The sequence below is a fragment of the Elephas maximus genome, chromosome 19 (genome assembly GCF_024166365.1).
Source record: "Elephas maximus indicus isolate mEleMax1 chromosome 19, mEleMax1 primary haplotype, whole genome shotgun sequence".
NCBI classification, from domain to species: Eukaryota; Metazoa; Chordata; class Mammalia; order Proboscidea; family Elephantidae; genus Elephas; species Elephas maximus.
The window spans coordinates 34,276,206-34,292,381 of NC_064837.1; the positions used below are offsets into that span (position 1 = coordinate 34,276,206).

The 16,176-nt window shown below is 37.4% G+C and overlaps 1 protein-coding gene and 1 long non-coding RNA gene across 3 annotated transcripts in view; one reads left to right on the plus strand and one right to left on the minus strand.

Annotated features, from left to right (window-relative positions):
- Nucleotides 1-907: 907 nt before the first annotated feature.
- VMP1 (vacuole membrane protein 1) overlaps nucleotides 908-16,176 on the minus strand; it is a 121,635-nt gene continuing 106,366 nt past the window's right edge. For both annotated transcript variants that reach the window (XM_049861577.1, XM_049861578.1), the window contains 2 exons: nucleotides 2,807-2,909; nucleotides 908-1,710 (listed from right to left, as the gene is read on the minus strand). In XM_049861577.1, the coding sequence (XP_049717534.1) occupies nucleotides 1,567-1,710; nucleotides 2,807-2,909 (247 nt within the window). In that variant the 3' untranslated portion in view covers nucleotides 908-1,566. The remainder of the gene's footprint in view (nucleotides 1,711-2,806; nucleotides 2,910-16,176) is intronic.
- On the plus strand, nucleotides 3,394-15,379 carry LOC126063292 (uncharacterized). The gene is made up of 3 exons (XR_007514258.1): nucleotides 3,394-3,644; nucleotides 5,077-5,186; nucleotides 15,091-15,379. It is a non-coding gene; the product is annotated as an uncharacterized LOC126063292 (long non-coding RNA).

The following is a 16,176-nucleotide window of genomic DNA, read 5'->3' on the forward strand; positions in this document are numbered from 1 at the left end:
AGTTTACTTGTCCTTTCACAAAAGTCAGGTTATTTATCCTTTATTTATTTGTTAGAGTCATGGAGACTATCCCAGTTTTCCATACAGTCCTCTTTCTATACTGCTACAATACTGTGACATAAAGGACTCGAGTGCCACTAAACCTAAGGATCAGAGCTTTTTATCTTAAACCAGGATGCTGGGTAATGTTTGAAAAATGGGAACAACGTTTGATATGGATGGTCAGATGAAAGATACCAAAATGTCAGACAGCCCATCGACTGCTGTTGCCATGAGATTCAACAGTCAACATCAGTCTGATAAGCTACCCGACAAGATGGTACAGCCATGGAGATGTCACGACGGTAGGCAAAACAAGCAGACATCCAGGTAGGATTTGATAAAACCAATTAGGCATTTCTGCACTTTTGAGATTAAAACCAATTCTATTCTCTACGCAATGTTGGCATCAATTTTCCTAAAGGAAAAAAGTGAAATAAAAATGACCAGGTTCAACCAGTAATAACATCCCAAAGGAAAAAAAAAAACATAACACATAATTATAAAACACAGAAAGGCAGGAAAACTGAGTTACATACAAGTTTCTATATCTGTTAAAATCAGAGCACACGAGCTAAAATTAACACAGATATGAGAAAGTGTGGTTAAAAAAAAGAAAAGAAAAATTTTCTCTTTACCACCTCTCTGGTTTTCAGAAACAAAGAAATCCCATCCTAGGCCAATCCCAGAGGCTGCCATTGCAGCAGTGTGTAGCTGCCTGATTCCAGCATAACAAAAGATGCCAGGGTGCTTGGCTCTTACATGCAAATAAAGGATTAAGAAATCCTGGTTGTAGGTGGATTTGGCAAGGCTGCTATTCAGCTAGTATAATATCAAAACGCTCAAGAAAACAGACACAAATTTGGAATGATCAAAGGTGTCTTTATAAAGTTTTTTCTTGACTTCATTCTAAATATACAGAATAAAAAAATGGCGTCAACTCATTTGTGAGACACCAACCAGATTTTCCTTATACTGTCTCAAAATTTAAGGATCAGTTTCCCCAGAGGGAGTGCAATGCATCATAAAATGGCCTTTTTTGAGGGTAGGAGAAGGGTTGAGGAGGATGGCATATGAAATTTTACCATGATAGACATGCAAGACTGTTATCCAATCTAGTATAATTTATATACATTTTGATGAATTAGAAAAAAGAAAGCAATCATTTGGACAAGCTAAAAAGCTTGACACACTTATGAACTTTTTTTGATGGCAGAATTCTCTAATTGCACTATGTGGGCCTTTTGAAAGTAACAAACAGAAGGCCAGTTTCTGTTAAGTTCGCTGCTGAACATCACACTCCACCCTAATAAAATACAACTTGAATTGAGTTTAGGGTGGGTACCTTACCTTAACACACAAAGGAAAAGTATGTCAGTGCAAAGTATGGACTAAACTGCTTTCAGGAAGAAATTTAAAAAAATTGATACAGGTTGGAAAAGGGAATTTTCCTCCCTGGCTTGGAGTCCTCCTAGTTTAAGGCAGGACCCATCCATTCTTATTTCTGCAGTTAAAAGCTTTCTCTGCTTATTTAGTTTTTTCCTCTGAGTTCAACCGCTGCTGGATTCGTTTGGCATAACTTTGTGCCATGGAGTTAATGATGGACAGGATGAAGTAACACACCATGACAATGACCAACTTCTCAAACATCCAGGACAACCAGTTTTCTCCCTGCAGGAATAAATGCAGAACAATCCAACAAGAAAGGCTTCAGTTAGTCCAGCGGTAGAAAGGGGATCATCTACAATGTGTTAAGAAAAATAAACAGAACTTGGAACTTATCCTACCCTGAAATCTACATGAGGTCCCATTCAGGCCTTTTTACCCCCAGTTATAAAGATTTAACTTCGTTGGATGTAAAGTCAATGCTGATTGATATAGTTTGGAATGGGACGACTGTGAGGTTATCTGTTGCCTTTCACTATGACAGAAAAATAAAGTTGTTGATTAAATCCTTGGGTTTCTAAAGACACTGGCTCTACTTTCTGAAGTTGTCAAGCAGATTCTTGCAGAATAGTGTTCAGAGGTTCCACCTCAACGTCCGGTACTGGGGGCAGCTTTTAAAATATAAATGTATCTATTTCTGAAGTCATGTTTGGTCAATTGAGGGCAGCAAAGGGCCAAATGAAGACTGTAAGGCCATTAAAAAAAGAAAAAGAAAAAAAAAAAAAAAACACACACACACAACCGGGCTTCCTTCTGGTTTCCTATTTCAGGTTATTGCTTACTCATCCTCTTCTAGTCATTTCCCCCTGCCATAGAACTGTTTACAGAAAAGGCAGGCTTAGGGTCTTGTTTAAAGTTTTTAAGCTCAGCTATTTTTTTTTTTTATGTTAGGCACCTCGGTTTATTTAAAAAAAAAATTATTATTCTCCCATCTCCCCAAAGAAAAAATAGAGCAAAAATGAAAGGAAATGTTCAAGTGACTTCAGTAAGTTCAATACTTTGTTATGCTGTAAATTTGAACTTTCTAATCTTTTCTGGAAACATACCCTGAAACCTAATTTCACATGTTAATAAATCACTTAAAGTCAAAGGAGTAACTCATTCTACTTTACAGACCCATTATTTTTCATTAACCCAACCTTTGTTTTTAGGAGATGCCCCAAATAGAACCTACATTTTCTGTTTTAAGACTAAACAGAGCCTCAAATTCTGTAAAGACTGGTGAACAAGCTCACTCTTACTAGCCTAAAAATGCGAATGAAAGTCATTTCAGCCTGAAACTGTTTGGGAGGAAGAAGAAGAAAATGGAACAAGGTCTCACCTGTGGGGCGCCCATTTCACTTTTGTGGTGAAGTTTTTGCCGTTGAGCTTCCAGGTATTCCTGGAATGGCTTCTGTAGAGAAGGACCTATGCCGGGGACAGCACTGGAAACAGGGTGGAGTGGCCCAAGGAAGGAGATGCATTGGGAGAAGAAAAACAGAAAGAACGTTAAAGAAAATCCACTTACCGCCTGGACTCAAAAAGCAGAGTTTGGATAGAAGGAATAAAATACAAAAATCAGCACAGCCGGCAAGATTCTGTGAACTTTTTTTAGCACATAAAAATTCTTCCTTCAAACACCCTTTAAATGAGAAAAATCTCTCCCACCATGTGTGGGGGAAGCTAGGAGCTGAAAGTCAGGAGCCCCTTCTAACAGAAGAGTTCCTCCCAGAGACAGACCAGCTGAGCTGATGCTGCACACTGGGGTGGTACAAAGGATAAAATGAATGACTTCTGAGAAGTCCCACATTTATCACCCCCAGTTCCTGTAAGAACTGGTTTGAACCGATTAATAAGGAAATGACTTATGCTTGTGTCATCCCTAGTTAAAAAAGAAACTGCCCGCCCTCTCTCTGACTTGTCCCATCTTCTCAGAGGGGGCGGTCCTTTCTCAATCTAAGTCCTTATTAGGACAATCTATGCGTCATCCTTATCCAAAAAGAATGCATTAGCAAATTCGGGAGGCACCTCCCACTAGTCAGAAGTCAGTGATTAACAAAGGAACAAAGAAGGAACTATGAACCTTGAATCACTTCATGGTTTATGGTAGATGATTTGCACAGAAACTACAGTACATTACTAAACAACTTGTTCTGAGATGACTGGGATGGTGATCTCCGGTAAGTTTATGTACTCGGAGCTCTCTCTCACCCAGAATACTGGAGGCAGTGCTGTGAAACCGGTTTGGCAACTGTAGCTACCCAATTTCCATTTTAGACAGGCTTGCAGGCATTTTTTAAAATGGTAACTTGGGGGCAACTTGGAAAATCAAACATCTCTATTTTCTCTACCCTTTATTTTCTCATCTGTCACATTAGGGCTAAAAGGCAAACGAGTCCAATCTCTTTCCTGGGGTCAGCAAAAGGTATTCCAATATATATTTGCAACACTGTCCAATGCTCTGCACTCCCTTTTAGAACAATTAGGTACCTGCTTTCTGTCACAAAAAATAGAGGAGTACAGGAAGAGAAACTTTTTGCTAGTATATTTGTCAGAAGCTAACAAACTCGTTAACTCCTGGGTGCTATTTTTTCTTTCATCCTACTATTAACCACCACTTAATGGAGTCCCTATTTTGAGTCCAACACAGTACTAGATGCTACAGTAAAATACAAAATGGCAAGAAATAGTCCATGCCCACAAGGAACTTAAAATCAATATGGGGATTAAACACATACGGGCACAACCACACACAAAATGATTTGTGAGCAAAGTAATCTATAATTCAATATTAAATTTCTTGGTACAGATGATATAATGTGGGGTGAGACTGTCAAAAAGGTCTTTCAAGGTGAGAGATAGGTAAAAAGGCCTGAAAAGACACAAGCAGTGAAGGCAGCTGCTACATTGATTAGACCAGAAAACCCATTTGACAGACAGAAGACCAAGGATGTAGGAAAAAGTCTCTTGACCTACAGTCTCTTTCTCTGTTTGACTTTTAAGTGACCTTACATGAGTGAGATAGACTAGAAGAGGGGTAACTCTAGTCTGAGCTGTGCTGCTGTTTATCAGCAATAACTCTGACTACAAAGGGGCAATAACTATACAAACTTTCTTTTTAGAATAGAGAGATGCCCTGTGTCACTCAAGTAATGGGAAATAATCTTTCCTTAAATAATGTACATGGGAATGCAAACAGCTCATCTATTTATATAAGGAATAAACCACATGAGTATATATATAAAAAAAAATTCGAGCAAAATACATGCACTGAAAGATTGGCTTTGAGAATGCAGAATTTTAGGAAATTTCCTTCAGAAATTAATTCATTCACCTTGAAAACAATATATCATCATTTTAAATTTCCAAGCTTAGCCATAGTTAAGCCATTATTTAAGTAGAAAATTTAGGACCAAGACCAAATGTTAGAAGGTTCTAATTTTGTGTTGTTATTGTTGGGAAACAAGAAGGGACTAGCAACAATCATTGTAGGCTCCCTTCAAAATAGTTTGCATGGTAAGAAGTCCATTAAGAGTTACACTTCAGCTGATAAACGTGTTGTTATACTTTCAAAGAATTATCTTAAGGCTAATGCTGCTATTAATTTTCAAGGTGGTAATGTGTTATGGTGTTGGTGAAGAATATTGAATATACCATGGACTGCCAGAAGAACGAACAAATGTCTGGGAAGAAGTATAGCCAGAAAATTCCTTAGAAGCGAGGTTAGTGAGATTTTGTCTCGCTTTCATTGGACATGTTATCAGGAGGGACCAGTACCTGGAGAAGGACACCATGCTTGGTAAAGTAGAGGATCAACAAAAAAGCACACCCTCAATGAGATGGACTGACACTGTGGGTTCAAATATAACAGCGATTGTGGGGACAGCGCAGGACTGGGCAGTGTTTCGTTCTTTTGTGTACAGGGTTGCTAAGTGTCAGAAGCTACTCGATGGCACCTACCAACAACAACAATGTGTTACATGCTTTTGGTGAGTTTTTGGTGGTGGAGTCGGGGGAATGTGTCTATGCAGTTTTCCACAAGAGATTAGGAAAGCAGTTGAAAATAGAGCAGAGGTTAAAGCTTTTATAGCAACATATTAACCAAAACTGTCATGGACAAACACCACATGATCTGAATAAATCTACAAAAGTTAACTTACATTCGAAATCTAGGTATTCAGTGTTATACAGCCAATTATTGGTCAGGTTTCCTTAATCTTTTATTATATATTCATCAAAATTTTAGTTGCTTTTATTTTCATGTCTCTATTTCTACAAACAATGACTTTATGCTACAGATGGCTCAGCTAATGTGAAAAACTCTTGGACTCCAGTTTTCTTAATTATCACTAAAGCTATTTTAGTAATGGACAAGATTGAAATTACAGCTGCTACGCTTAATATGTATTTAAGGCAAACCATAGTATCAGCTCACACCTCATCTCTCAAGTTACTTTCAGGCAGCAGAAGAAGCAAGGGTCCATTCTGACATTTAAGTTTAACTTAAGGTACGTACATGGGTGGGAAATAACTTGCATCACAGTTCAGTGGCCTTTTATAGTTGGCTTAGGAAATAGCCTAAATGCCATTCTCTGAAAGCCATTAAATGCAGAGAAACCCTGTGCACCTGGCTAAGGACTCTCATCTCAGCCCATAGCAGTGGGTGAAGTCCTCCATGTGGCATTAGGTGCTGATTAAAGTTCAAAGAATTACAGTCTGTGATACAGGAGAACATAAACTAGGAGGAGCACAAACACCCAGAACTATTTTTCAGTCAATGGCTGGACTAAAAATATACTTAAGCTAGCCTTGTAAATAGCCATTGGCCCTAGGTGAGAAAACTTAGAAGGAAAAAAAAAAGGAGGAAAAATAAGAAATAAAAAAAATTGATTTTATCTGCTTTCTCTTTCTGTGGACCTTCAACATGGTGGGTACAGAATCTTTGTGGCTGGTAAAATCCTGCCATCTTCTTGGCACAGATGAACATGTTTCAGATAACGTTGTTAGGTGCCGTTGAGTCAGTTCCAACTCATAGTGACCCTACAGGACAGAGCAGAACTGCTCCGTAGAATTTCCAAGGAGTGGCTGGTGGATTTGAACTGCCAACCGTTTGGTTAACAGCCAAGCTATTAACCACTACACCATCAGCGCTCTGTTTCAGATAATACACCTCATCAAAAAACAAATTCCCTACAAATCACTATCTTTTTGTTATTGATTTTGGGAAAACAAATCAACCAACCAACCTCAGAAAATGCAAATGAAAAAAAAAAAAGCAAAGAAAAAGCATAAAACTCCAAATCAGCCCAGAGCTCAAAAATGGTTTCATGGGGAGAGTACTTTCCCATGCTTACATACCTAAGTATCTGTTAAAAGAGACCAAAGACAAACTCTAATATTTTTAATAATCTATTCAAAGTAAACTTTGGGCAAAATTCTGTTAAAAGCCCTGCTCAATTTACAAATAATACACACACACACACACATATATTTTTTAGCAGTTTTAAATACGTATATCATTCTACTTCTGGAAATCAAATATCTGATAAATCTGTATTTTAAACTCTAGCCACATTTACTCATATTAATAAAGGTCTGCATTATTCTCTGTACCCACAAAAGCCAGAAAATCTTCCAGAGGAAGCGTCACAATTGGCAGAGGTTGCACAGAGAGTGGGTGGAGTGGTTACTCCTGTTTTTCATAATGCTTAATTTTTCATTTGTTGGTTAATCCGAAGCACACACCCACTGCAAGCACGCCTAGAATTCATCAGTCATTATTATTCCTGTTTGTCAAGAGACTCTTTTCAAATTGTGTAAGTTTCAAATTTGTGCACTAAATATATATAAAAAGAATACACTATTTGATTTACTTTCAATCTTTTCTCCATCATGGAGATAGCTATCAAACTAAGACTTGTTATCAGAATATCTAAAATATTCCTTGAATTGTTCATGATTTTATTTGGATTTTTCCATCTAGGTGTGTGTGTTTTGTGTCTCCATAAAACTAGGCATAGTGCTTAATGAGACAGAAGTAACATGAATTAAAAAAAAAGAAAATGATTTGCCTTGTTGGCTGGCCCTATTTTCAGAGAGTGTATATAAAGGTTAAGGAGTTGATATGACAAAGCCTAAGGATGTTATATGGATATTATAACATAAATTTTTACATTTTTATTTATAATACAGGCTCTGTTCCTTTCTCATCAACTTCTTTGAGGGTCTTAACATTAATGTGAGCATGTAAGTTATATTGGGTTTCCTGAAAAATATACTCTTTCACATGAGTTCCTAGTAAGGAGGCTACAGAGTATTAAATTTTAGGGACAATAGTTTTTTTTTTTTTAACCTTTGTGTAGCACTCCGAAGCTGGGTTTTATTTAACATTCCTCTGATGACTAATCAGAAAGTCTAAATACAATCTCAGAGTTTGATCAGTCAAACCTCTGAAAGCTTGAAAATGGGAAAAATGTTTTTAGGATTGAGATTCAGGCTAGGGGTACTATTAAAACAAAGGGAAAAGATGGGTTCAATCATAATTCAGAAAGTATACTAGAGATCTTTTAAATTAAACTACAGAGGACACCATTTTCAGGAACACCTAAAGCAGCTTATAATGGCAGAGCAGACTAAAAAAAACTCAGCACTGTCGAGTCGATTCCGACTCATAGCGACCCTATAGGACAGAGTAGAACTGCCCCACAGAGTTTCCAAGGAGTGCCTGGCAGATTCGAACTGCTGACCCTTTGATTAGCAGCCGTAGCTCTTAACCACTACGCCACCAGGGTTTCCCAGAGCAGACTAAACAAACCAAACCGGTTGCTGTCAAGTCAATTCCAACTCACTGTGACCCTGTGGGACAGAGTAGAACTGCCCCATGGGGTTTTCAAGGAGCGGCTGGTGGATTCGAACTCTTGACCTTTTGGTTAGCAGCCAAGCTCTTAACCACTAAGCCACCAGGGCTCCTAGTCTAGACTAAGGGTCTCTAAATTTTTGATGTATGGAATTGCCATGAGTTGGAATCAACTTAATGGCAACTAGTTTTTACTCTATTATAAACATAGTAAAATACACATGTTTAAAAAGATAAAATAATGATGAAATTAACAGTATTCTTAAAATAATTCTTACTTTAAATGTCTTAATAATCATGATGGCTCCATTCTATCATTAGCGAACATCTGAAGGCATATTATACACTTAATATGAGTATTAAATTGACGATTTCCAAACTTCTAGTTGACTTCTTGACAGATCTGATTAGGCTGTCATTGTTTTGGCCTAATGCAGCTGCCAGAGTTTATACTAGGAACGGGTGAGGTATCAATGCTGCAATTTTCTTTCTATTTCTTGTGAGTTGAGTATCATCAGTATTATCTTCATTCTACTGCTACCTTACAGGAATCTTTTTAAGCTATTTGTTTTACGAGGGGTTAGTTTGCTGAAAAGTAAGAATTATAATCTACAAATCTAATTAGGGACACAGAAAAACATACCAAGTTGCAACATGCTGAAAGTGACCAAGTAAGCTGGTTTTGTATTGTGGAAATCCTACTTCTCTCCTAGGCTATCTTTGTAGTGCCTGTCATCTTCTGACACATGGACCGAGGGCATGCCAGTGAGACCCATGGTCAGCTACTCACTCCAATGTGTGTATAGCCATATACATTTTATATATATGTTCTAACATAATAATGTCATATGCATTATAAAAACACACAAAAAAGAAAATATCAAAGATAAGATGAAAATAAATATAATTAGAAGCTCTATTATTTTAGTTCTGATGGTTTAGACTATGAAGCTAAACTACAAGGGCTAATAATAATATACACTGTTCACAAAGGGTAAAAAAAAAATCCTCAGGCTTAGTTAGCAACCAACTCAATGCAGGACTGTTAGCTGCCATTCACCATGTGCTCACAGTTAAAACTTTGTATTATGTTTCAAATGAATACCAGGGCCTTTAGAATTGTCTTGATTGGATGAGGACCACAGTATCACAATAATCAACTGTATAATTTGACTCCAGAGAGTTCTATCAATTGAGATCAAGTCCAGGAGCACAGGAGTAGAACCCTAAGTAGAAAACGGTCCTAACTAACTGAAGCCAATCAACTATTCTGCTGAGGAGACTGAAATATATATTTCAAGTACCTGTAGGACGTATTTTCATGGACAAACTAGAAACCATCTCCTTCTACCACCTGCAATGACTTGTCTGTCTTCTATACTAAAGAGGACTTGACAGTGTGGGAGAAGTTCAGTGACAAGATGGACTAGCAATTCTCTCTCTTAATTGACAACAGTCTCATAAATAATTCTCTACTTTCTGAAATGTGCACATTTTAGTCAAACATCATAGAGTTAAATTTTCCTCCCCAACCCCTAAGCAGTGATCTAAATAGGCTTAACGGTTAGTATTTTAATGAGTTGTCATTTCCTGTCTGATAAAGATTCTCACAGTATTTAACCACCCGTTTCCCTGGGGCCCAACCAATACTGGAGCTTTATTCACAGTGACTCAGAATGGACCTTAGACTCACGGCCAGCTTCAACAATGATTGCCCTCCAAGTGAAACTTTCTTTCCTCCTAAGGTAGACTGCTCTGGAGAAAGAGGGCTGGGTAGGTAGGGATTTATCATGCAATCTTTCTGAGGAAGCCAAAGGCCGTTATGGTCACTTATATTAATACCTACAGCCTTCAGGCCCTTAGAGATTAGAGAAAAAAATGAAAAAAGACAATAATTGTTAACCTTATTAAATCAAGAATAGGAAAAAATAAATAAACTGGTGCTAAATGCAAAGTAATTTATATTTAACCTAAGTAAAATGTGCTCTAGTAATCTGAGTATGACTGCAATAAAAGTGTTAATATCATTCCCATTTAGCTGAATGGAGCATTTCAATCTTTGAAGCTGATAATATATGAAAAAACTGGAAATGGGTGAAATGTAATATCCCACCCAAATCAAGTTCCTTCACATTCCAAGATCTTGGAAGGGCGCCCTAACATAAAATAAATGCAGGATGAAGATTATGCGTCACCCTAAATAATCTAGGGTTTGTGCATATATACACAAATTTGAATTGATAGCCCCAGGCATCTTTTAAAATTCGTTGTGATTTAGCCTCAGGATTTGGGATTAAAACCTCTTGAATTTCATTCACATCTGTGCCCCTTTCAAACAATTAAAACCTCTTTTGTACTCAGGTTAGTTCATCATGTGCAGAGCGGTATTATAAACACATGACACCATCCGTTTTTTGGTGGCTGGGTAGGAGGAGGACCACTGCTTTATTAAGAAACGTCAAGTATATTGTTGCTAATGCCTTTCAGCATATTTCTACCAGAAGAGTCTTTCAAAAAAGTGTTCTCAATTGCTCCTGCTTTTGAACATTTGGAATTGTTTTCTGTAAGAATCAGAATGGAGGTAAGGCTTCCTTATAATTAGCAGCTACTCTTTGAAATATGCTATAATTACAGAGATGCCCTTGAAACAAAACCTTGTTTCAGAATGCAGACTTGGGCAGCAGGAGCCAAGTAGGTATTCATGTTAATAATGAGGCCAGAGTTAAACCAGGGTTCCATGATTGTCTGCCAAAACAAAAGCTCTGTTAAAAATCAGTAGATTTTTAACTATTTCAGTTATAGAATTGACGTCTTTTTATAGTGACAAACCTGTGGCTTGAAACCCACTGAGTTCTGAGAATAAATGAATCAGCACCAGGAACCCACAGACTCAAAAGTTGAGAATAAAGACGAGTCTGCTGAATTTTAAATTTAAGATGAGATGGTGCCAAAGTCCATCGGCCTTGAGATCACTGAAAGTGGCATGATGGTGAAAAGACAAAAAAAGTGACACTACTGATTGCAATTTGATTTCCCCTAAGAATAATCCCGTTATTCCACACAGTATTCAGGCAGAAAATCACTAAATCAAGAAGAAAAAAAAGTTATCGGTCTCTGTCCTTAATGAACTTAATCTTGAAGGGCGATGAGAGGAAAAAAATATGCATTTAAACCTACAGTACAGAAACGAGTAGTAACACGCAGTAACACCAGCTACACTAGATACAGCTTCACACAGGTGAACCACGAGTGGACAGGAAGAACTCATGGCGACTCCCCATCAGATTCACACAGCCCGTTTGGAACGCATTTTTCCCAATCTCCAGTTTCCAACAGATTATCTCACTGACTCCGATGGTGCTTTCTAAAGGTTTCTCTTCTCCACCTCAAACCTTCCAGAACTTTCACTCCAGTTTTCTCTTTCCACCTCTTACCTTCTTTAAGAATTCAACTTCTCGGTGTGCCTGGATTTCCCCATCCACGTAGTGATAGTACCTTACGGGTTTTGTTGTGGAGATTAAGTAAACATTTATGTAAAACATCTAGCCAGTGGGTACTGTTAATTTCCATCCCACATTTTTCCTTTTTTTTCCATTTGTATTTCCATCTTTAGTTTTTTACTAGTCTCTCCTTCCATCTAAAATACGCAGAGGTCTCCCTTATTAGTGAATGAATGGATTCTTTTAGGCAACAAATATTTACAGAACACTTAACATGTGCCAGGTGAAGATCTTGACTCAACAATTCTATGTAATCAAACTTAATAGGGTTTTATTTTCATCACTCTACTGAAATGCTCCAATTGTGGTCAACAAAACTTCCTAATATGATGTCCATTTCTCATTCCTCATCATCTAACAGTCTAAGCACAGAGTTCCTGCTTTATTCTTTAACTATGCTGCCTCCCACTATCTATAACAAAAGATACAAGGGTTAAATGTCAAAAGAAAACATAAACTACTATGGACATGAAGAGGAAGGAGTTTTCTGCCTAAACTGCTGAAGAATGTTATAGTAAGGGTATATAACTGGGTCTCTGCAGTTAGGGTCCTATGCTTTTTCAGATAATACAAATGTTTGTGTTACAAACTTCCATAACTTTTTATGATTTTACAATGATCAAAGTCAAAGAAATCAAGTACATGAACCATTTTATATTTCAAAATAAAAGGATAGGCTTTCTTTCTGTAGAAGAAAAAGTCCAGGCCCACACAGCTCATTTTGACCACTTGCCATAGAGTCAGGAACAAGAAACTACTTTCAGATTCAAGCACTTAATTACTCACTGGTTAAAATGATCTCTCTTGCCACAGGCAAGCCCCAGTCTCTGAGGTCAAACGTCAAGTTAACTCAGAAATAGGAGACAGCAGAGAAGAGCATGGAACATTCTGTATCTGGTAAAAAGTCCCTGCTTCAGCCAACTCCATCCCCCAGCCCTTAAGTTCAATGATTGAGTTATGGAAACTTTCTTGTGTGGTAAAACTGGGGACTTTGTCTTCCAATAAGACCCTGGCAACCTGACAATGAGCCAATGTTCTGCATATGGTTTGTTTCGAGTCATATGCTTAATGTTATTTTCTGGGAATTCTCATCCTTTATTGGTAAGAATATGGGAACATGTTATTTTAATCATGATTTTAAAGTCAGATTTGGTTGTGCTCTTTAAGAAGTATGTCCAGGTTTCTCTCCATTTACATTCTCATTGGAGAAAGTCTAAAAATTAGTTTTAAATCTTCGTTTAAAAAAACCTTGCAAAAAATGCCTTTCTAGCTGTAAAGTACTCTGGTTCTTTGGTTCTATCCCTGGATTATTCCAAACAGGATACCGAAGAGTGAAAAACCTCCACTTCATGTCTACCCTCCTTTCTTTGAAAACTTCTTCTCTGTCCATCTGCTAAACATACAATAAACCAAAAGGTTTTTTTTTTTTTTTCCCCTCAAGGTATTATCTGCATTCTAACCCCTCAGAATATACAACTGATTCCTTAGATCTGTTCAGATTTTCATATATAACTAACAGAGATCCCTTCCCTTAAACCTAGTGACAATGGCAATTACTTTCCAGAACTGTCTAAGAAACAAATTATTTTTATCTCAGTTTGGGAGAAGGGGAGCTATTTACCCTAAAAGCTACAGTAAATTTTGGGGGAGGGCCTGGGTTCTCTCTGGGACCTCAGTACTATCACGCAACGACATACTGTATAAAAATACAATACACCAAAGGCATACTTAGGGTATCATATTTAGCTGGGCCACACTATAGCAATATGGAGGAGAGAAGAAGCCCTTTGGGACAGGGACATTTCCTCCAGTCATCAGCATAGCATTCGACTCTCCATATAATTAATACTAAACCTGGGCCACCAGCAATGCAACTATCAATAGTAACTCTTTTCCTGGCACCTGGGGAAAGTGAGCGGCCTGGCCTGGCCAATTGCAAGTGTATCTATGGTGTTTTTGCCCAAGTTTGGTGCCAGACAGAACTATGAGTTAGGTTATCTTGCTTATATCCAATTTTTCATTTATTCACCTTTTCCCTCTTCTGTGTTGCCCCTTTCACCATTCTCTTTCTTCTGCCTCACCTATCTTGCACTAAGGAATGCTCATAAAAGTCACTGCTCAAAACAGCAAAAAACGTGGCAACAACTCAAATGGATGAATAAATCATGGTATAATTACCCAGTGGAATAATATATAGCAATCAAAATGTATAGTGCGGTGACACACTACAATATTAACAAAATAAGTGAAAAGACCCAAAAGATTACATACAGTATATTTTTAAAAATAAAGTTAGCACAACTAAAATAAAAAATTATATACTTTTTAGAAATACATACAGAAGCAATAAAACCACAGAAGACAATCAAGAGAAAGATGAATATGGGGTTCAGATGATAACCTTGTATGAAGGGAGAAAGGTGGTTGGGATTTGGGGGAATATTATTTGATGTGGGTTACTGTCAAGATCCTGAATTTTTAGTGGATTACGGGTGCTTATAACGAAAAAAAAAAAAAAAAAATTTTTTTTTTTTTTTAAGTCACGCTGGTCTTGTGGAAAGAGCATGGGGTTTAGAGTCATATAGATCTGGGTTTTGAATCCTAGCTTCACTGCATATTGGTTTTCAACTTTATTAAACAAGTTGTTCATAACCTCTAAGCAGAGGTAGGAGCCCTGGTGGCACAGTGGTTAAGAGCTATGGCTGCTAACCGAAAGGTGGGCAGTTCGAATCCATCAGCTGCTCCTTGGAAACCCTATGGGCAGTTCTACTACGTACTATAGGGTCACTATGAGTCAGTATCTACTCGACAGCAATGGGTTTTAAGCAAAGGTAAGCAAGTTATATATAATCTCTCTAAGCCTATTTCCTTATCAGTAAAATCAGGAAAAAATATCCATTATACAGGGCTCCAATTAGAAGAGTAGTAATAAATATATGCAAAGTGCCCACTATATTTGACAAAAATAGTATCCTCAAGAATTATTTGTATAATATTTGATAAAAGGCTTTGTCCTGGTTAAAGACATTTTACTGACCTGAGAGTATAGTAAAATGAGTATTTTGAGGAGAGGTGGCCCTTCTCTTAATCTTATCTGAGAGCACACAGAAGAAATACCTAGCAGTCAGTAGAAACTCTGGAAAATAAAACTTTGAGAAGACAGGCATTATCAAACTTGAGACAAAAGGCATTTAAAAATCCACATGCACTGGAATGTTAACTCTCTGATATGAGTGCCTTTCAACTAAACTGTAAAATATTTGGTTACAGGACAATTTCACATTATGACTGGAAGTTGGAAAGATTGTTAGTGGCCTCCTGAACTAGAGAAGAAATGCTACTTAAAGACAACTGGGAGCAGAAACTTGGAAACAAGCTTCAAGGGACTTCAGCATTCAGTACAATGCTTCCTGACTCAAAGGCGGCTCTCAACACATACTGTTTCAAAGTTTTCTGCCTTTGACAGGGTGAAGTCTTACCACTTTTCTATCGCCCATTTTAGTGGAAAATACTTGAATTTTCTTCTTTGACAGGTTTCCGCCTTACACAGGTTCGGCTTTCACAGGGTTTACTGTAATTTTATTTTTAATTTGAACTGTTGCTGATTTTTTTCTTGCTTGTCTTTTGAATTTTTTCTCTACCATGGCAACTCACCACTCCCTTATGGGTACAAAGTTTCAAATATTCTTCAAAACATTGTATTCCAAACTTCAGTAGTTTAGTTTGATAACTGCTATACCATTTAGGAGTTTTAATAGTGTGAATGGGAGAACTAACAATCAAGGGAGAATGTGTGTACAGCAAGTTACAGGCAGTGCTTTCAGTTCAACTCATCAATGGGTCTAGTGAGTTGATCTGACTGTTCTCCTTCCCTTTTCTGAAATAATTGCTGATCTATTATTATATGAATTCATAAATTTAGGTCTACTAAAAACTCCTTTTTGTTTAACTTAATCTTCAGTCTAGGTTTGGTGAGTCTTACATATTATTTGAACACTTTTATTTAAAAGCATTTTCTACTTCAAACATAGGAAAACAAATCATGTCCAGCTCAAATGGGGAATCTGATTAAAAGAGAATGTTATGACTGAGAAAGATTAAAAAGATACCATTTAGCACTTGATAGTAAAGAATTAATATTATCTGCCAAGTCTGATAATTTATATTGTTTAATATGTTATCTAGAAAAGAAGTTGATGAGGTAATGCCTATAGGTAGTGCTAGGGCTGTGCAATAGGAGTTAATAAGGGGAAGGAACTTGTTAGGTGCCGTCGAGTCAGTTCCGACTCACAGCAACCCTGTGTATGACAGAACAAAACACTGCTTGGTCTTGTGCCATTCTCACAAATGTTGCTA